We start from the raw sequence: 23,505 nt of genomic DNA, 5'->3' as shown, positions 1-23,505 counted from the left end.
CTTAAAAGAAGAAGTAATGGTTAACACACATTATTTTACTCAAAATTAAACAATACTGTAATAACAAGTAATATAATAAACAGGTACTTGATTAACTAACAAATTAATGTGGTAATTCGTGGAACATTGAAAATGAACATTCTTTTAAGTTTCCTTTGCAAGTAAATCAAACCAAATTACTTCTATCAGATTAACTTGGATTCAATTAAATTGGTTCAACCATCTTTTTTCTTAATGCTGCTAGAAGACAACGGTAACTCATGTAGTTAAGTGCACCAACACTGATATTTAGCACTGCATGGCCCCTTATGCTATTTCATCACATAAATATATTCCACGTTTACTGTAGGCAGCCATTCAATTTGAATTACAAAACCTATCACTGACCTCTGGGGATGTAACTCGAGGGATATAATTAACTGCCATATCGGCAGACGATGCTTGACTACAAGTTCTACTTGTTACATCTTTGTTAAGTGCAATTTAATATACACTGCTCAAAAAAATTAAGGGAACACTTAATTATCCCAGTCTAACACCAAGTCAATTAAGCTTCAGGGATATCAATCAGTCCAGTTAGGTAGCATAAGTGATTGTGAATCAACTTCACCTGCTTTGGTGTAAATGAAAGTGACAACAGGTATACTGGAGGGGCAACAGCAAGTCAACCCACAAAAAGGGAATGGTTTTGCAGGTGGTGGCCACTGACAATTGCTCCCTCCATATCCTTCCTGACTGATTCTTCTCTAGTTTTGCAATTTGCTAGTGTCCTTGTCACTACTGATATCATGATGCAGTACCTGTGGCAGATTCAGGTTGCACAAGTAGTCCAGCTCCTCCAGGATAGCACATCCATACATGCTGTTGTAGGAAGGTTTGCTGTGTCTCCTAGCACAGTCTCAAGAGCACGAAGGAGATACCAGGAGACGAGCCATTACCCGAGGAGAGCTGGACAGGGCTGTAGAAGGGTATCAACCCAGCAGCAGGACTGGTATCTGCTCATTTGTACGAGGAGGAACAGGAGGCACACTGCCAGAGCCCTGCAAAATGACTTCCAGCTGGCTACTGGTGTGCATGTTTAATAATAATAATAATAATAATAATATATTTTTATTTATATAGCGCCTTTCCCATGCTCAAGGCACTTCACAGAGTTTAAAATAGAACGTCAGGGTATACAGTATAAAGCATTGTACAAACCAGATAAATAAATAAAGAAGATTAAGACAGTAAATTCAAAGCCTAACAGACAACATAACTGATGGCATAGCACACACACATGCAGGTTACATGAGTATCTTGACATAGAGGTAAACTGAGAGAAGGGTAATAAAGTCAGGTAGAGCTAAAAGCCTTCCTGAACGGATGAGTTTTGAGTTGTTTTTTAAAAGAATTCATGGAGCCAGCTGATCTAATTAATTTCGGTAGGTCATTCCAGAGTCTGGGCGCTATACAGCTGAAGGCCCTGTCACCCATGGAGTGTAGATTAGTGTGGGGCACAACAAGATTGCCGGAATCAGAGGACCTTAGTGGGCGGACTAAGAAAGTAAGAACGTTTCTTAATGTGGGCGGAATAAGAAAGGGAGGAATCAAAAATGACACAAAGAGTCTTTGCAGTAGAGGCAGGTCTGATGAGATCACCGCCAAGATGGACTGGGAAGGAGCTCATTTTATTAAGTTGCACTTTAGTCCTAATTTGCAGGAGTTCAGTTTTGTTACATTTTCATTTTAAAGAATTCTGCTCCAACCAGGTATTAATTTCACGGAGGCAGCTGGTGAGCCGAGAAAGCTCTGATGAAGTTCCATTTTTAACATTGAAAGAAAGTTGAGTATCGTCTGTATAAAAACCGTCAGAAACAGACTTCATGAGGGTGGCATGCTGGCCTGACGTCTTCTAGTGGGACCTGTGCTCACAGACTATCACCATGTAGCCCAATTGACATTTGCCAAAGAATACCACAATTGGCAGCTCCGTCACTGGTGCCCTGTTCTCTTTACAGATGAGAGCAGGATCACACTGAGCACATGTGACAAACATGAAAGAGTCTGGAGACATTGTGGTGAACGTTAGGCAGCCTGCAACATCATCCAGCATTACTAGTGGGTGAGTGATAGTCTGGGGAAGCATACCTTGGAGGATTGCAAAGATCTCCATGTGCTTGGCTATGGTACCCTGACTGCTGTTAGGTACCAGGATGAAATCCTCAGTGCTATTGTCAGACCTTATGCTGGTGCAGTGGGCTCTGGGTTCCTCCTGGTGCAGAACAATGTACGGCTTCACGTGGCCAGAGTGTGTAGGCTGTTCCTGGATGACGTAGCCAATGATGCCATTGACTGGCCACAGGAGAACCTCTGGGACGTTATGTATCGATGCATCAGACATGGCCAAGTACTGCAAGATCCCCCAGGATACCATCTCCATTTAGTTAGGATCTGGCCCATACACTGTGTCAGGAGTGCATACAGGAATGTGGGACCATTATATCTTCCCTGGAACACTGAGCTTCTGTTAATACACTTCTATTTTATTTGCACTTTGGTGTGTCTGGGCATCATTTTGGGTCAGGAGTCACTCAAGTATGCCCCCTGAAGGTCACACTATGAATCTGTCTTAATACTCTTTTTTAATTCCAGCCCCACACATATAGTATTTATATTGTATTGGATGTATTTTTTTTTTCAGACAGATCTATGTAATTATGACATACTTTAATTATTTTCAATTTACATTAAGGACATGACTTCTGATATAGCAAGTAAACTTCTGAAATTTACACGTAACCCTTATAATTGTAGGGCTTGAGGAGGTAGCATAAACAATTCAAAGGGACCTGGGTAATCTTCAGATTACTGGAAAAATGTAACTTGAAGCAAAAAAATATAAAATGTTATTTGCAGGCAAAAAGGAATGTTAATATTATAAATACAAGACTGGTGATCCATGTGTCTGCGTGGGTTTCCTCCGGGTGCTCAAGTTTCCTCTCACAGTCCAAAGACATGCAGGTTAGGTGCACTGGCGTTTCTAAATTGTCCCTAGTGTGTGCCCTGCGGTGGGCTGCTCGGGGGTTTGTTTCCTGCCTTGCACCCTGTGTTGGCTGGGATTGGCTCCAGCAGACCCCTGTGACCCTGTAGTTAGGATATAGCGGGTTGGATAATGGATGGATGGATGGACTGGTGATACTCCCATAAATGAAGGATTAAGGCTTTTACATTACTGTAACATTTTCATGTTTTGGCTGATGCACAGAAGCAATCAAAAAGACAAATAAAACCTATGGGTTTTACTGGAAAAGACAATAAATATAAACCAAGGTACTCAAGAATGAATAAATGCAGTTCTGGGAACCAATGCTACAAATATATAAATAAATAAGTAGATAATAGCAGCTACAGAATCTGTGCACAAATGAGCAACTAATGGTCATGACCTCCTTTGAATTAAACCTCCTTGATCTTGAACAGAGAGAAATACTTTTCTGCATAAACATCTTCAAAGTTTTTAAAGGCATCCATGAAGTAGATTAATAATAAAAACAATAAGCTGCATTTATAGAGCGCCTTTCACAAACCCAAGGTCGCTTTACATATAGATAGGGAGAGAAAAAAAATATCACACAGAAGAGGAAAGTTCTGAGTTGAGATTTAAAGGTGGAGAAAGAGGAGCAATCTCAAAGAGACTGAGGAAGAAAGTTCCAGAGTTGAGGGGCTATAACACTGAAGGACCTGCCTCCCAGGGTGGAGACTCTGGTGCGAGGACCTGAGAGAGCAACAAGGAGTGTAAGGAGCTAGGAGCTGAATGAGGTAGACAGGGGCAATGTTATATAGGGCTTTGAAGGTGAGCAGAAACTTGAATTTAATCCTTGTTGCAACTGGTAACCAGCGAAGTTTGGGAGAGAACAGGGGAGATGTGAGCAGAACTCTTTTTGTGAGTGAGGACTCTGGCTTCAGAGTTCTGAATGTAATGTAGCTTCTGTATAGATTTTGCAGGGAGACCAATGAAGAGGGAATTACAGTAATTAATATGAGACATTATGAAACAATGAATCAGAGTTTGAGCATTATTAAAGGACAAAAATGTACAGAGTCGAGCAATGTTACGGAGAAGATAGAATGAAATTTTGGACAGAGATCTAATGTGTAGTTCAAAATTAAGTGATGAATCAAACAAAACACCAAGGTTTCTGGAGCAGGTTTGACAAGAGTACAATCAATTGAACAGAGAAGTTAGATGCTTTAGAAAGTAGGGAGTTTGGGCCTACCAATAACACTTCAGTTTTATTGGCATTAAGTTGGAGAAAGTTATTTTCCATAGCTTAAGATCAGTGATGCAGTCAGTGAGTGTGCTGGGAGGCGAGTCTGTAGGGGAGTGTGTACCAAGATATAACTGTATATTGTCTGCATAGCAGTGGAAGTTAAGGCCATGTCTGAGAATAATCTCACCCAAGGGAAAGATATAAAGTAGAACGGGTAATGGCCCAAGGACTGAACCCTGAGGAACACCACGCGACACAAGTGAGGTGAAGGATTTATATGGCCAAGTGTGACAAACTGTTGCCTATTAGGAAGATATGATGTGAACCATTGAAGAGCTAAGCCAGAGATCCCTATAGTGGAGAGACGTGAGAGGAGGATTTCATGATTAACAGTGTCAAATGCTGCACTTCAGTCAAGAAGGAGGAGAATATTAAGTGAACCGCAATCTGCAGACCAGAGAAGATCATTAACTACATGGAGAAGAGCTGTCTCAGTGCTGTGCTGTGTTTGAAAACCAGACTGAAAAGGCCCATAGAGTGTATTGTCTAAAAGAAAGGCATGGAGTTGTGTAGCAACTACACGTTCCAACACCTTAGCCAAGAAAGGAAGATTAGGGATAGACCTGTAAATGGAGAGAGAAGAAGGATCCAAGTCAGGTTTTTTTAAGGATTGGGGTAACTGTAGGGCGGCACGGTGGCGCAGTGGGTAGCGCTGCTGCCTCGCAGTTGGGAGACCTGGGGACCTGGGTTCGCTTCCCGGGTCCTCCCTGCGTAGAGTTTGCATGTTTTCCCCGTGTCTGCATGGGTTTCCTCCAGGCGCTCCGGTTTCCTCCCACAGTCCAAAGACATGCAGGTTAGGTGGATTGGTGCTTCTAAATTGACCCTAGTGTGTGCTTGGTGTGTTTGTGTGTGTCCTGCGGTTGGTTGGCACCCTGCCCGGGATTGGTTCCTGCCTTGTGCCCTGTGTTGGCTGGGATTGGCTCCAGCAGACCCCCGTGACCCTGTGTTCGGATTCAGCGGGTTGGCAAATGGATGGATGGATGGATGGGGTAACTAGCAGTTTTGAGGGCAGTAGGGACAGAACATGAAACGAAACATGGATTTATCAATGAGGCAATAGGAATACTAATTATGGAGGAGTGTGTCTTAAGCAGAGAAATGGGGGCAGGATCAAGCAGACAGGAGGACGAATTAGACTTACAAGGTCAGAGATGACGAGAGAGTCAACAAGTGAGAAACAAGTAAGTCTTGATGTAGATGGCAGATCAGAATGAGTGAGTGATTGAGATGTGGAGGGGAAACTGTGATAGATTTGATCAATTTTGGTATTAAATAAAAAGTCTGACACTGCTCAACTATATTGGGGCATGCTAGAGGAGGGGGTTGGAAGAGTTTATAAACAGTCCTAAAAAGAGTTCTAGGCCTAGACTTAGCACCATTTATGAGAGAGGAATAATAGTTAGAATGAGCAGTGTCAAGGGCATCCCTATATTTAAGTATGTGCTCAGTGTAAAGCTGTGAGTGAACTAGGAGGCCTGTTTTCTTATAAAGATTCACGAAAACTTATTCAATTAAACAGTGATTCTTGTACCAGAGTAAAAAGGAAAATATTAATAAAAAGTGTATTCAAGGAGTAATCTAAGCATTACTTTCCGTGACTGTTAGTGTGAAGCAGTAAATAAACTACCAAGTCATATATTTGAAGCTAAAACCCTAAAAATTTTAAAATGAATCTGAAAAGTATGCAACAACATAGCTATTAGCTAATCAAATAAGCCTGATGGAATAAATGGTCTCTTCACAGTACACTTTTCATATTCTTCTTAAGTAGAAACACTCTGTCATGATATAATGCATTGACCTGTTTAGGATTAAACTTCAATTTCAATTCAGTTTTATTATCATTATACCTTAGAGCTTAAGAAAAAGCAATTTTTCACTCTGGATTATACCTTTCAATCTGTCCCATCACAATGGAAGTAAATGCCATCAGTCTGTAGTCATTTGGACTACCTTTGAACTTGCCACCAATATAAGCACAACATCAAATCTGTTTCATTATAGTTGATTGCACCCTTAAAATGAAGTCTTTAAAATTACTATATAATTAAACTTAAATTAATATTTTACCTCTTGTAAATGTCTCTGAAATAAAAGCAGCAACAGAGATCAGGCTCTTTAAAATCTTCTCTGGATAAGTTCTCAGCTGTGAGTGGTGCCATCAAGCACCAGTCTCACATGGCAATGATTTATTTGTTTTTGTATGAAACCATAACAAACATGTTTTTGTCATGTTTTTAGAGGTCTATCAAACTTTAATTGAATATCATCCTCTAAATTGCTTTTAAGGAGTTATTCAAGATGGGACACGTACTCTCGCAGTTAATTCTAATGTACTGGCCTTTGCCACATTGGCTGCTCAGCATCTTGCTCAAGTCAAATAATCCTGCCCAACCTCCATTTCTCAACATTTAAAAACATAAAGCTTACTCAACGGAGATATGTCTAGGTATTCTATCATGATATTACAGGCTTTCTGGATGCCACTCTTACCGAACTTGAAGTGTAAACTATTTTTCAGCATAGTGCATGTTTATATATTTGTGTATTTAGGACAATGTGTACATATCAAAGGAAGCTTTTGAATTTACAGTAAAGGTCGATGAATGGGAGAAATAGGGATTAATAAAGGAAAAATAATATAATGCTACTGTATTAATGACATATTGTTTTATTGAAATGCCTTGTTACCTGACATCAGAAGAAACAGTTTTATAAAATACAAGCTAACTTTAAAAATAAACTTACAATTATAGACCCTTTGTTGCAAGTGTATCTGGCATAGTAAACAGCAAAAATGACAAACAAACTGCATACATAACATTATCAGACTTGCAAATTCAAAGTTATGGTGGTCAGAATTTATCCCGGCAAATTAAAAGTTATTGCCTATTCTCTGTCTAAACAGGGAACTACTGAAATTATTAATGATATTCTGTATAAGTGGAAAATGTATAACTTACGGATGGTGCAGTTAATTCCATAGTAACCAGTTCTTGTGCAGTCGCACTCGTAGTGCTCCAGTCCAAACTGAACACAAATACCACGGTGCTGACACGGAAAACAGCAGCAGGGGTTTTCTGGAAAGAAGTTAAGACCACATGTTTTCTTTACTGAAACATTAAATTCAAAACACAGAGTATAAAACATTAAGAACAACAGTGTCTTTACACTGCTTTAAGATGTCCCAAATCTCAATATACATTTGCAATATCCACTAACCACATGGACCTATTTCCACTTCTTAAATACTTTAAAAAAATGTAAAGTTTTTTTTTTTTGCAGAATAACTTACACTGCTAAGTTTCCATGCATTAACTGTTAAGTAATAATTGTTTTTTCAGACTTGCACAAAGTTCAAGTATCATTTATGTAAACAGTTTTCCCAGTACATCACATTTTTCAGATTCTTTCAGACTGAGCAGAGCACTGAGGTAGAGAAGGGTAGGGCTTCTGTTTTGTGTAATGCTATTTGTATAACTTTAGCTCGCTCAGCGTACACATTTACAATACCTTATGGCTTATGAAGGAAAGACTTTAATATAAGAAACATATGATTTCATACAGTTAAAAATATTTTGCTTCATTTTGTCCATAGGCACTTTCACCCACCTTTTGTTTTTTCACAAAATAAAAGTTTCCTCTAAAGCTGTATTTAATGCATTTCCTTTTAAAATAATATTTGTCACTATTACTTTGCCACCTAGCCTTAAACATTGTGAATTGGTCTTAATCTATTTTTGGTTTCTACATGCACCTTTTGTTTCTTTATATAGCAGGTTTGCCTCCAGAAATACGTCATGCATAGCCATTTCTGCACTCAGACTCAATAAGAACCAGATATACTGCAGACTCAACCTAAAGTTTACAGAAAGCCTTTGAGGCTCATGAAAACCCACCTAAAGCACAAACTATTTTCATTTTGTTTTAAGTTGTGGTTAGCAAATGCAGATTAAATGACACTTTAACCAGTATTAGCTGTAAACCGAATGTGTTTGACAATGCATTTGTGACAGTGAGGTTTATGAAACATTGCTGCTGAATAGGACTAAATTATATACATTTTTAAAAAAAAAATTATGTCACCAAGGAAAATAAACTGTTTTCTTCCTCTTCTCAATTAGAAAACTACCAAAATACATGACAGTTATGAGTAAAAATATTAATCCCAGTTTTAAGCAATTAAGAGTTAAAAAGATTTTTTTTAAATATATCTAGTTTATTTGAAATCAGATGAACCAAATCAAAATTAACCACTTTACTTAAACCTTTCACATCCTTTTCAAGCATTAGATACTGTGATAACAAATACTTCTGATCAAATTAGAGAAGATTAGATTCAACTTTATTGTCATTGTACAGTACAACGAAATGCAGTTTGGCATCTAACCAAAAAGTGCAAGTAGAAGACTAAGGTGCAGTAGACAGTGGGTGCAAATGGTACATTAAAATACAATAAACAGTAATGTGCAATAAGGCAGCATACAGATGAGGATATTTATCTATATATTTGAATTTACAGGTAGTATTATATATAAGGAAGAGTAAATAGATATGAGCTACTACCTTTCTAGTTTCACTGTCTTTAAAAAGTTTTTAGAAATAATCTGTCAGAAACAGATTTACAGGAAAACTGAAACCAAAAAATAAACATTCATAATCAAAGCTAAGTGGTCATGAAGAAGGTCCCATCAACTGAAGCCTTCTTAAATTTAGAAATAGCCTGCTGAAATATGGAAAGTGCCCAAATACAGAAATGCTTACAATGAATTAAAACAAACTCTAACCTCAACGTAATATTAACCAGTTCTTTCATCTCTCTATTTCACCGTGTCTGGAGTTTTTCCCTGAACATAACTGTTCTAACATTTTCTATGTAAGACTCCTGTGATAGGAATTTGATGTTGCTAGTCAAGTTTTCTCTCTGCCCTCTCTGTTATTTCATCTGTCCACTTTTGTAACACCTGAATACTTTGTAGCATTCTTTTCTTTTCTTTCCCTTTGTTATACTGTAAGTCACTTTTGGTTCAGATCTTTTCTCATCCTTCATAGTTCCTTTTATTGTTCTCCTCTTCTTCTTTTCAGGTGCTGAATGATCCAAATCAAAAAAGTCCCAATACAGATTCCAATAGCAAAGTAATAACTTGGAGCAGAAGGTTGAAAAAAATCCACAGCACATTGAATTTCCAAAAATCACAACAACTCACCTCTCCTAAGCACATTTGAAATGAATTGTCAGGAACTGTGGGAGACCCTCCAGATTTATAGGGCTGAGGGCAGTTCCTGGCTGTTCTTTGCAGGTGGACATACATATTGGGGGTCCACCCACTAAACACATAGAACCTAACCACAGGCAAACAAAATACAGCAGATAATTAACGAAAGAATCATTAGCATAAATAAACTGTCTAAAAAAAAAAACAGCACTTTGAGCCTCAACGAAGTGAGAAGCCCTGGATGAGATATAATAGGGTTACACTGATAAACATTCCTCCTAATGAGTAAGATATCTTGCCATGGGAAGTGATAGGTTTTGTGTAGAAAGATGATGTGTACCATGAAGCAAAGAGAAGACCCAACATAATTTATCTCAAACTTTGATGTTGCAATCTCTGTTTCCAACAACTTGGTCACAGATACCAGGGAGCTCACATACTGAACTTTACAGCAAGGCGCATTACAGTACTCCGTTCTGTTAGTTGTTTTTAATTGGTCAAAGGAAGAAAAGAGACAGCTGTACACTTAGTGTCTTTGGCTGTAGAATTTCAGCTGCTTCACCTAAAGTATGTTTCATGGAAAGATTACATCCAGTTGTTTCAGTGGTTCCACAAGTGGGTGTAGTTTCGGCAGCTGGATAAGTGTGTTTATCTTCTTTGCTTCCTTCTCTCTGAAAAAGCAGAGCGCCTTGCCTCTAACTGTAACATGGAGATCCACACTGGAGTATCTGTCTGGAACTCATCCGGAAATGGTTTAATTTTGTAGCAAGAATTCCAGTTTGACTTGAGAAAGGGGATCTGCATTAGCATGTTTTATATTGCCACTGAATGCAGATGTTGACACTTCTATGAAATGTCTTGTGCTTGTGGCAACAGTTTTATCACCATTGGTAAGTCTCCATTTAGCAAATCCTTTACTCTTCTAGGGCAGCGCTTCCCGATTTCTTTTACCCTCGCACCCCCTGTGACGGACGAGGCCGATTTCGCACCCCCTTGGTTTGAGAAGAAGTATGAAAAAATATGAGGTTAACGCAGAAAAACAGATCACCAATTGAAGCTTTATGAATAATGGATACTTTATTCACAGCTAACAAGAAGGTGGAAAGAGCAGCCTTCCACACCTCAACCACACAAAATACAAGTATGAAACGATTTAATTATTTAGGAAGATTTTGTACAAATAATGTTTTTCATTTTTCTTCCTCGATGGATGCTGGCACCCCCAGCAACAGCCCCAATCGGGAAGCGCTGTTCTTGGGGCATACTTCAGACAGCATGCTGGGGTGGTGACTGTTTCAACAGCTGGTCAAACACCTCTTATTCACTCTCCAACAGTTCGATGCGTTTCCGCTTATATTTTGAAAAATGGCCAGTACTATATGCAAACTACAACTTCCTATATGTATAATTTCTAGTGCATCAGAATCTCCAGAATCAGGAACTTCCCTTCTGATTGAGGAAATTCACTAAAAATTGCACTTTAAGTTCAAATGCCAACTTCTCTCAAGTACCACTAAATTACATCAGTCTGTTTTGCTTTTTTTTGGTGTCAGGCATTCATGAATATACACTACATACCACTCTGTCTGTCTTATGTCTTTGACCACCTGCAACTAAAATACGAAGCCAACGCAAGGTAAGCTGATTTTGTTTACTACTGGAAATCTTTTTAGCAATTTCATGGTCTTGGGGCATTCTACAAAAAACATCCAAAATGTAATTGCTTCAACTAAAATAGTAGCATGACGAGAGTAGAAGACAAGCACCCACACTACTAAAATTGAAGGTGCCAGAATGTTTTTTTTCACAGCAAAACCTTACGGGAATTTTGGTCCCAAAAGACCTAACCACATGAAGGTTCTAAAAAGAACTTTACATTTATTTAGATCAATAACAGTGTCCATACAGTCAATAACTATGCATAGATAGTAACTGATTTATGAAATAACCAGTGACTCCTGCTTTTAAAAGGGCTCTTGCGGCATACAATAACACAAGTCCTGGTTTTCTTGATCTATTAGCATCCTGCTAGGTAGCCTACCACACATTAAAGATTTCAGTTTTTTTCCACATATTAAGAAGTAAGACAGATGGATTTTATGTATTTTTGTGTGTGTATGTGTGTTTGGTATTTTATTATTGTCACTGGTCTGTGGAGACAAATCAACTGTCAAGTGTACATAGTTCAATGAAGTTCTTACTTGCATGTCTTGCATGCATCTGTGACAATACAGCAATACAAACAACAAAAATGAATACAACATAGACAATGAATATACAATAACATCAGACAACATCGGACAGTATACACAGTAGATAAGAAACACTCATGCAGTCATCAGTACGCGTGGCTCTTGGATTGTTTCAAGGTTAATTACACTGATGGCTGTCTAGATATTAAGGTCTATCCTCATGGACCATTATTTAATTTTCTGTCCCATCTTAATTCTCAGATATGTCTAAAAAAAAGAGCTAATTACTGTCACAGAGACAATATCCAGTTGGAAATCTCATTTGTTGGCTTAATTCGCTGTAGCATCCACCATCGAAATCCAGTGACAGCATGGACGCATAGTGGGACTTGATGGGAACTCTTATTCATGAGCATACCACCATGCTGAACACAACAATGCAGACCAATTTTACTGATATACAAACTGAGCTGGCTGCTCCTGAAGAGGAGCAGGCAAAATTGAAAAGGGATGTCTGAGTTCTGCAGTCCACTGTAGCCAGTTATGTCTCTGTAAAGGCTAACATGTTGATGAAGAGGACAGGACTCACAGAGACATCTTATACATTGTGGGGTTTAAAGAGGGTGCAGAATAATATTCTAATCTTAATTTACAGCCACCTGTAGCCAAAGTGGTTACGTAGTCTTTGACCTTTTGCGTCAGTGATTATGCAGGCTCATCTTTTATATACTAGCTATACACATTCTACTGCTCTTCTGTCTCTTATCACATCTGAGAGATTTACTGGGTGGGTTGCCAGTTCAATTTCAAGGAGGCTTGCTGGATTCAAAATATTATTTTCAAAGACTCTCAGATCAGCTTCTTTGTGGACTTCACTCCCATTATGGTGCAACACACAAGGTTATGGTCCCACCTATTCATAAAAGCACATGCTGTTAGGCTTCAACAAAATTTACTTGATCTAGGCATGTCTTCAGTTCAAAACCTTGACCCTGTTTGAACTCGCTTTAGGCTTTACTACTAAGATGTAGAAAATGGAAGGCCATAAAAACAGAGCAAAACAAGTCATAAGAAGAAATATATGTAAGCAAATATGCCTTAGATAAAACCAGAAAATCAATCCTACATTTTGTCTAAACCAAACCAAAACAGAACACAAAAATTGGAAACACGGTCATTTAACTGATTCACTACACAAGACCTTTTAGAGAAATGTATTCACAGCCTTAGACAATGAGAGCTCCTTGTTTTGCAGCTTTCAGTCGATTAGCTGATGGTGTACCTCAGAGCAGTGCTTTCTAAACTGCAGGTGCCCAACATAGCAGCACTCAAACTGAAAACAAAATTGGTAATGCAGCAATTTCAACACACAACAGAAATACTTTTTACAATGCTACACCTGCCAAAAAAAAATCATAATTAGCATAAGCTGTCCTAATGCTTGGTTTTTATAAGAAATGTAACAATTTATAAGTTATAATTACACAATAAACAAGAATAGTTGCATCAAATATTTGAAATATTAAAATGTTTGCTTCAGTTTAAATGTTTAAAGTCTGAATATTCTCGATTGTAATTTCCAGTACAAATTTGACATTTTTCATCCTCTAACAGAGGTCTATAGAGGGCTAGATCACTAGGCAAGGATTAAAAATAACATAATATTCATAAGCTCTGACCTCAAAATAGTCTAAAACGATACCCCACATTCCTATGTTTGAAATTTGTCATTTTAACCTTCTGGGAGAAGCTTTTACAGGGTCAGGACTATCAATGACGAATCAAAACTATGATTATATTTCTGATAAGCAACATTGAAATAGTATAAAACAACTATACATGCTTATATTACTGATCCCCATTTTTTGAAATTTTGTGAAAAGGAGTAACTTTGACCATTCCTAATCCATTAAGGGATGAATCCTTAGTGCTGTGGCATTGACAACTTCCAAGTCCTTCTGGTCATTTTTGCTGAAGACACCTACTGGTTGGCTCTTGTGAGGGATGGCCGGCCAAATATTCCGGTCCACACATCCAGGCCGCCAGATGGAGCCCTCCCAGCAGCATGGAAGTTCCCCAAATTCCAGCAGGGCATTATGGACATTGTAGTTTTTATAAACAACCCTGCTGGATACCATGCGGACCACCAGGAGCCGCTGTAGGGAGGCTTACAGAGTGCTACGTGCCCTATAACCCGGAAGTGCGTCATGATCACATGACCGGAAGGAACGACGTGCTTCCGGGTTGAAGAAAAGGACTTTTAATCTGACCCGGAAGTGATGAGGACTTATGGATTGTTGGGCTGGAACCACTTCCGGGTCAGGGACTATAAAGGATTCTGGGAAACCCCAGACGAGCGAGCTGAGCTGGGTGGAAGGGTGGCAACGCGTCTGGGAGAGGAGGATTGGTTATTGTATTGATTAGTGATTTGTATGAATAGTGTGGAGTGGAGGGTGCTTTGTGCACATTATTATTATAAAAATAAAAAGTCTTGGACTTTTACCTGGTGTTTGGAGTGGTACCTGAGGGTTCAAGGGAGCACTAGCGCCCCTTACTGCTACACTCTTTATAATAAGGGTGTAGTTTCCTAAACAAAATATGATCCAAGAGTGGCCTAAAAATGAGGGCAAAAAACAGAGTAACCCCAAAAAGTTTGACGTCATGTATAACTAGACATCGAGACGAGACAAACAGAATATCATATGTGGGAGTTTTCTCATACTGGTGAGTCAGAAGGTGCTGGGCAAAAAAAAAAGGTGATTTCAAAGTGTTCTACATAACTATTATGAACACAGTAACAAAAAGCATGCATAAAAGTAAAATCATAAAAATGTTTGCACACTATTAAGATTTCCTAAATATTTCTTTAACAATATTTTAGCAAAGAAAATCATAACTGATTATACACCGTATTCCCACGCCTTCTTTTCTGGCCTCGCTAGTAGTTTGCTTAAACTCACTGACCGTGAGCTTCTAGTTGATATTTATGCCAGTGCTGCAAGGAATCCATTGTTAGACAGTGCCCGGACACCTATTAGCAAGTGCATACCTGACTCTAAACATTCTTGTCATGTAAATTTACTGTAGACTTTAACTGATTTTATTTTTTGTTTACTGCAACCGTCAACCACAGAATTTTCTTTCTCATTTTCCATCACAATTAACAAACCCATATTCAGAATTTCATTTCACATACTTTTTGCTCTGGTTAGTTTCAGGCACCCCATTAGTTTCAATTATTTTATCTGACAACAGATTTAACCATTTGCAGTTATGCCTGTGCTCTGAGGTAGAAATTCAATATTTCTCTTCTGAACAATAAACTTTTTGTGATTAACTTACTCTCAATCTGGATGAGTTTCTGGCATTGAATCTTGGCCCTACTGTCAAAGCTGGCACTATCTGGCAGAGAATTAAAGGATCTATTCAGAGCTTTATTATCTTTTTCTATATGCACTTGGTATGCTCTAAACTTCAAAAAAACCCAGCTCTCATTCTGTTTTGAACTGAAATATCATGTACCAGACCTGAGCTCAATAACTACAGTTTTTAATTAACCATAACTTGTTATTATATATATGTAGCTAAACCAAGGAGACTGCTTGCTCTCAGAATCAAGAGCTTCTTTTGCTTCTATACCACCCATCCATACTACATCAGACCCTCCTCCAGATAATCAATAATACGTTTTTAGATTACTACGCCAAAGTATTCACACCCTCCTCTGACATTTCCTTCTATGATACTGAATTATCACTTGAAAACCTCCCCCTTTCCCCTTCTCACATAGGAAGAGGCTTTGCTTTTAACTCAAGCAGGTTTTTGTGGTCTATGGCTACTGGAAAGACTGAAGAGTTGGATGAGATCACTCCCAAATTAAATTTCCTCAATTTTAAAACAATTATACTTCTCACTCTTTTATGTCATCAAAGAAGCCAACTTTATAAGCCCAAGGATTAATATGCATGATATCACTTTGCTTTTAAAGCAAGGTAAAGATCATATCTTGTATCAGAGTTACAGCCTCCAACCTCTAATGATTACAGATGCGAAATGTTTCTGCAAAGTGCTGACAGGTTCCTTAGCGAAAATCACCACCAAATCAAACCACCCTGATTAATAACTAGGCCACTGTTTATGCCTTTTATAATGAGACTAGCCGTGTAAGCTCGTCCTATAAAAAGCCCAGGGTCTTAGAAACTATTGAAATCGTCAGAAAAAAAACTGAAATGTAGAGATGTCAAGTAATTGAAAGGAACTACTCTGGGCATCTCTCTCCTAGGAGGATTCGTTTAGTTGACATGCTTGGATTGGAGGGAGGAAAAGTAAAAGAGATACTGTTTTGCCGGTGTTAGTGGCTAAGCAACTGTCTTTCTTTTGAGGTTTCGTTGTGCTGACGTGCTGGGCCCTCTTGTGTCATTAGCAGCTAAGCGAGTTTTCTGTTTCCTCGGAGGCGGAGCCCTTACCCCGACTCCACCTCTTACTTCCGGACCCGACAGACAGACAGACAGTGAAAAAGGAACGACCATCTCTGAACCGAGGAGGGGGCTTAAGGGTACATCTTTCACCATCTTACAATGCTGTGATTGCAGCCATTCCCCAACTCTCTGTGAATGGTACACATGGCCATTGATCAATGGAGAATTTGCATATCATTGATCACATGGCCCATTGTTAGTCAATGGTGCTAGTTTCGGTCATTATGCAAAGGTACTGTTTATAAGGCTGGACAAACCTGCAGTCAACTGAGGCTGAGGAAGTCACTTGGATGAGTGATGAAACGTATCTCCCTGGAAAAGAACTATGTCCAGATGAACTGAATCAACCTTCTAGAATTTCCTTACCTGGATTATTGAGCATGCATCGAGACACAATGGATTTGGATTCACCTTAGAAAGTCACTGGCAAACACCGTTATTGACAATCTTGAATGTTGCTGCCCAGGCGTGAATTGCTGTCTCTTTTCTATAGGCAACTAGACATTATTACTGAGAAAGTCACAAAATTTCTTATATTCTTTCACTATACGGAAGCTTAGCTTAACAGTGCTTACATGTGCTTCAATGTGACAGAATATTGTAATGCAATAAGGTGCAAAAGATGGAAGAATGGAATTAGACACGTTATGCCAACTGCTGGTGAGTGTCCTTTGAAGGACTATTTGGCTTCTTCAGTGGCTGCTTGTGCCACTTCACTCAGGTTTTCTGAGGCTCCATGCCCTCCTAGCCTTCGATCCTTTGCCTACTTATGTAAACTGCTCAGCTCTGCCTCATTCCATTCACCAGGGTTACTGATTTGTGAACCTGGAGCTTTGCTGGTTGAAGTAGACATGTCTGGAAAGTTTTAAGGCTTCAACCCAATAATTTAAAAATATTAAACATATCTTTTAAGCTAGCAGACAGTATGCTTGATAAAAGCTCAATAGGCCCTATTAAAACAATAAGTCTGTCAACAACGGAATTATGAGAAAAATTAGTAACATGGTCAAAAATACAGCTGAACGTTTATTTGACCTTTGGCATATCCTCATTTACAACGTCTGTTTCCCTTCTCTTTCCTCAATTATGTATATCCTCTATTTCTGTATTCTTTATTTCTGCACCATAACAACAGGTTTTATTGTCTCTCATTTTATTTAGATTTATGACCTTAAAAAACCAGTGTTTCTACACAAAATGCTCATGCTCTTTTTTGGCCTCATTCCACTACTTAAAGTATTCCTTTGCCATTGGTCTCAAGTACTTCTATGTTTGTTTGCATGACGCTCATTTTCTCAGTTCATTTTTTAACACATTGCTAATGTCTTCAGTTGTTTGATAGCTAAGTTCTACATCCTTAAGTTTTATTTAGATGTATTATCATTTATCAAAAATGTCTTTATCTTACTTTTTTCAGATTTCTACAAAGGCCATCTTCCAACATTCCCTTTCTTTGATGAAATACTACTTTCTGAATTACTGTATATGGTCATGTAAGAGTCTGCATACCTGTTTTCTTTAAAAGTAAATATATTTATATTTAATACATATATTTATATTTTAATAAACACTTTATTGTTTAAATGAAAAATTTCTGAAAACACAGTGAAACACATCTGTTGTACAGAGCCATTATATATTCTACATTGTAAAAAATGAAGTTGCTGCCACCTTCAGAAGGAAGGCATAAAAGAAACTTCAAAACATAAAAAAATAGAACTTAACTATAATTATCTTTAATCACTTACATAACTCTTGTCAGAGGGTTGGTGCTGTCACTTAATGCCTCTCCTTTACTCTTACTCACAGACCAGCAGACCCATGATGCATCGGACCCTAACATGCCTACTTGGAAAAAGTATTTTCTCACCTAACAGGTCCAAACGCCAGGAGAGACTCACTTAATAAGTAAGGACCAGTTTCAGCTGCAAAGAGACTAGATTGGCCAAATATTTCAATCCAGCTATACAAACAAAATTAGAGGTCTGGGAATCTTGATGCACAAAACAATCTTATTTGTAGTATTAGATATAGTATCTAATCCTGAAGGGTGATATGTTATGGTGATAAATAATTTAAATCTAAAGTAATTTTTATAAATATCTACTCACTTAATGTGGATGATAGAGATTCCATCAAAAATGTATTTGCATCTGTTCCTAATGTGAACACTCATTAAATTATAATGGCCAGAGACTTTAAATGTGTTTTAAATACAGACCTGGATTAACACTGCAAAAATAATAGCAGTTTGTAATGGATCATAACTTATCAGATTCATGGAGATTTTTAAATCCAACCTCAAGAGCATATTCCTTCTTTTCATCAGTACATTACAGTTACTCAAGAACTGATTATTTCTTTATTGGTTAATAATTTATTGCCCACTATCAAATTTTGCAAGTATGATGCTATTGTTATCTCAGACCATGCCCCTCTGATCATGGAGCTTAAATCACAGTGCCTTACACACTTATCTCGTAGCTGGCGTCTTAACCACCTGTCATTAGCTGATGAGAACTGTACAGAATTAATCTCCGAAAATACTATGGAAAACTCTGAAGGCTTTTTTAAGAGGACAAGTTTTTTGATGCATTACAAATACCACAGCTAGATACTCTTAGTGCAGAGGAAATGGATAAACCTCTGGCACTCTCAGAATTACTGGACGCTATAAACTCACTCAAATGTGGGAAAGCAGCAGGCCCTAATGGCTGCCCATTAGAATTTTATTAAAAAAAATTCAAATGAGTTAGCTCCATTATTATTAGCAACGTTTATAGAAGCTAGACAAAATTCTACCTCAAACATCACCAAGCATTAAATACAGTCTTCCCCCAAACAAATGAGGTATTATTACAACGTGCATCATACAGACCAATTTCACTTCTGAATAATCATGCTAAGATACTCTCCAAAGTTCTAGCTAGAAGGATTGACAAAGTGCTTCCTTTTGTAATATTACAAGACCAAACACTATTTATTAAAGGCAGGCACTTAGCCTCTAATCTTCGATGTTTATTTAATGTAATATTCTCAGCATAAAAGCTAATACATTAGAGATCTTACTACCTTTTCTGATGTGATGGTGCAGGTTAGCTCCATGCTACTGTTGCTTTCGGGAGCCTCTTGAAACCACCACTGTTGATGACGTAACCAAGAATAAGCCGGGCAAATTAAAATACTCACATATAGCAAAGGGTAGGTGAAAAAGTGAGTAGTACTTTCATTAAATCTCAAAAAACAAACAGTGTCCAAATTAAAGTGCAGTGCTCCAAAAGTCTTCAACAAATAATTCATACAACACAGCCTTCATGGAGGTTAAAATTCCCAAATAAATAATCCACTAAAACAAAGGTTAAAACCTTTCAAATTCCTAAGCACTGGTGCATCCTTTTAAAACTGACATCTCTCTCTCTCCCTCCATCACTGTCTCTCTCTCTCTCTTCTTTCTCTCCATTTAATCTCCGTCTCTCCCTTGTCCTTCTCCGTTCTGTCTCACTTGCCAGTCTATTTTCTTTCACCCTCTCCTTTTCAGCTCCTTTTCAACTATCCTCTCTAATTGGGTGCAGGTTTGACAAGCCACTTCCTCCTACTGAGGCATCTGACTGATCAGCCCATGCTGCACATGAATGCGGTGTGATTGGCCGAGCACCTCAATAAGCAACTGAGCAAAGCATACCTGCACACACCAACACCTGATTGGAGCCCCACACATGATTATTTATTTAAAACTACCTAACGCCACAGACCTGGGCCACCAGTTGCTCTGGGCTGGATGAGGCGTGGAGCTTTCCTGTGCAACTGGCAACTTAAGGGGGAAGGTGTGTGGAATAGTGGGTCCACAGTTAACCAGTAAGTAGTCCATTTTAAAATAAATAAGTAATTAAATAGCCACCGAGATCTCTGTGGGTGTGCGCGCTTGTGCAGCTGCGGGAGGTTGGTGGGGTGACTGAGATGGAGCATACCTGCATATGAGGGATTGGTCTCTTGATTGCTCCACTGGCTTTCCACAGTACATGATTGAGGCATACAAGGGGGAGCCGGTAAGAGAGAGAGAGGAGACATCCGATACAAAGGGATACACTGGGGACATTACTTTAATGGACAGATACCTGCCTGTGTTTTTAACCTCATCTTTAACGGAATATTTATTGATGGTTTTTAACCTCAATGAACACTATTTTTATGGATTATTTATTTATTTATGGAAGGAGCACTGCCCTATTTATTTGAGCACTGTTTTTTGTTGGATTTTAAATAAAAGCACTAATCGCTTATGCACCTACCCCTTGCTGTATATGTGTGTCCTCATCTCGGTTATGACTATCAATGATCCGGGATCAAGAGGATCCTGGGAGGTACAGATAGCGTGGAGCCGACCTGACCCCTCACATTTGGGTTTAGCCCAAACATCTGTGCATGGATCAAACTACTTTATACCAGTCCAAAAACCTCCATTCATATTAGCAACACTATTTCAAACTATTAGAACATGCCACTTGACAAGGATGACCCCTGTCACAGTTGATCTTTGAAATCACCATTGAGCCATTGGCAAATCACTTTCAAAATATATCACAGAAAAAGGGAATTACTAGTATATGCAGAACTGCAGATTACAGTGGAACCTCGGTTCAAGTTCAAGTTTTTAAGCACAAATATAGTTAATTAAACCATAGAATGCACAAAGTAATAGTAAACTAAATGTAAAAACATTGAATAACACTGAGAAAACCTTGAACAACAGAGAAAACTAACACTGAAATAGTTCCCGCTATAGCGCTATCAACCGCTGGCTAAAAACACTTTTTTTTTAATGAGTTTTAAGCACAGGGAAAAAAATGAACATATGAAAAAATCCGTAATTTAATAAACCACCAAGAAAAGTAACATTGCAACAATGCAGGCTACGAACCGATCGCTGTAAACAGAAGTGAAAACAAAATCAAGCCCAGTGCATTCTTTAACTGCCTTCCTACCTTATGCGTCCAGCCCTCTCTCTCACGTTGCCTGTGAGTGCATGTGTGTGTGTGTGTGTGTGTGTGTGTCTCTCTCTCGTGTGTGTGTGTGTGTGTGTGTCACGCTCTCTCTCTCGCTCTCTCTCTTGCTCGCTGCACATGAAATGCACAGGGAGAGACTGAACATGTACAAACCGAAAGGGAAACTGGCTTGTTCATATACTGAGTGTGTGGTCGTGAACAGATGCAAAGGTTTGGCAAACTTTTTGGTCGTAAACTGATTTGTACGTGTTCCAAGACATTTGTGAACTGAGGTTCCACTGTATATGGTACTGTATATATCAGACCTACAAGGTTCTGTAACAGCTGTCCCCAATGCATTAGCAGAATTTCAAAAGATATCGGTACTCCAAATTAATTTGAATAAAAGTATTTTTTCTAGTGAACTCTCTAGCACACAATATTAGACTGGACACCTTCCCATTTATATCAGCAGATCAGTTTAAATACCTAGGGGTAAACATCACAAGTAAATATAAAGATCTTTTTCAACACAACTTTGCCATCTGCATGGAAAAAATTAAACAAGATGTGAACAGATGGTCTACCCTCCATCTTAGATTAGCAGGGCAAATCAACACTGTCAAGGTGAACATCCTTCCCAAGGTTTTTTTTTGTACTTCAGAGTATCCCCATATACATTAACAAATCATTCTTTAGGAAATTAGATTCAGTCACAACTTCATTTGTTTGGAATTTGAAACATCCATGCATCCACTCAACAATGACCTATAGAAGAAGGAGGTATGGCACTATCTAACTTTCATTTTTATTACTGAATGCCAAATATATAAGCGATAAAGACCTGAACATTGACACAAATTGATGAATATACACAAGCGTGGTCAGCAATAGAAATAAAATGTTGCCGTACTTCTTTATATGTTCTGCTTTGTGCCCCAATAAATAAAAATTATTGTCAATATACTAATAATCCAATTGTCCATCAATCACTCAGAATATGGAACCAATGCAGTAAGCACTTTAAGACAGAGACATTTTTATCTGTTTTATCTTCTAAATGATAAATCACCTTTTTCTGTCCTCTCAAACCTACACAGTATTTAATGTTTGCAAAACATCCGGAATTAAAACACTTAGAGAACTGCATACAGATAATGTCTTTGCATCTAAAGAACATTTCTTCTCATTCTTTCTGCTTCTCCCATTAGGGGTCATCTGTTTCCATATCTTCCTGTCCTCTGCATCTTGCTCGGTCATACCCACCATATGCGTGTCATCTCTCATGTGGAAGAAAAGAATTTGAATGCAGACGCCCCCCACTGGAATGCCCAGACATTAAGCAATAAAACACAGGCAGGGCAAATCGTTAATCGTTATTCTTTATCTAAATCTCACAAGAGGTAACAAGTGCATTACATCTTAGCCACATGCTACAAAGAAAAAATTGTCCTCTGCACTATATTTGTACAATTCATTGATTAGGTCGCTATTCAAAAAAGGAATTCATTACATAATCAGAAAACTTTTAAAATGGTTGGTTACACCTAGTTTCTAACAGGACAGAGCAGATGTTGATACCTTAGATGACCACGATTTGATTGATTGTCCTATTTTTTTAGGATGTACAGTATGTGACTTTTTGAATGTATTATTTTCATCCACATACATCTTGTTTTCCAAAAAGTAAAGAACAATGGCCTAATTTTTTTATGATCCAGTTGGGTTCAAAAACAGCAAACGTAGTACTACAGAAGAATGGTTATGCCATAAATATAACATTTTCTCTTAAGGGGTTATATAAAATAACAAGAAATACATTTATCATAGTGAATTATAAAATAACAGCATCAGCTTTTAAGCCTAAGCTCAGAAGGATATGAGATTCAGACACATGCTAGGTGCACATTGGACCAGGTTTCAAATTCAACTCTTACACTCATCACATCCATAAACGTCATCTTAGGCCTTCCTCTTTTTCTCTTGCTTGGCTGCTCCATACCTAGCATGCTTCTCCCATTATACCCAGCATCTCTCCTCTGCACATGTCCAACCCAATGCAGTCTCGCTCCTCTGACTTTGTCTCCAAACCGTCCAACCTGAGCTGACCCTCTAATGTACTAATCCTAATCCTGTCCATCCTCGTCACGCCCAGTGCAAATCTTAGCATCATTAACTCTGCAACCTCCAGCTCTGCCTCCTGTCTTTTTGTCAGTGTCATCATCAACAACCCATATAACATAGCTGGTCTCACTACCATTATGAACAATTACGCTTCAAATTTAACTTCCCACCAAAACAATTTTTCCACTTCTTTCAAATGA

At 38.3% G+C, this 23,505-nt stretch overlaps 1 protein-coding gene across 1 annotated transcript in view; it reads right to left on the bottom strand.

Annotated features, from left to right (window-relative positions):
- Positions 1 to 23,505, bottom strand: part of ptgs1 (prostaglandin-endoperoxide synthase 1) — a 65,827-nt gene that overhangs the window by 27,179 nt on the left and 15,143 nt on the right. Inside the window, exon 3 of the mRNA XM_028809232.2 lies at positions 7,277 to 7,393. Within this exon, the coding sequence (XP_028665065.1) occupies positions 7,277 to 7,393 (117 nt within the window). The remainder of the gene's footprint in view (positions 1 to 7,276; positions 7,394 to 23,505) is intronic.

Source organism: Erpetoichthys calabaricus, chromosome 9 (assembly GCF_900747795.2).
Source record: "Erpetoichthys calabaricus chromosome 9, fErpCal1.3, whole genome shotgun sequence".
Classification (NCBI taxonomy): domain Eukaryota; kingdom Metazoa; phylum Chordata; class Cladistia; order Polypteriformes; family Polypteridae; genus Erpetoichthys; species Erpetoichthys calabaricus.
This window is presented reverse-complemented; position numbering and strand designations above follow the sequence as displayed.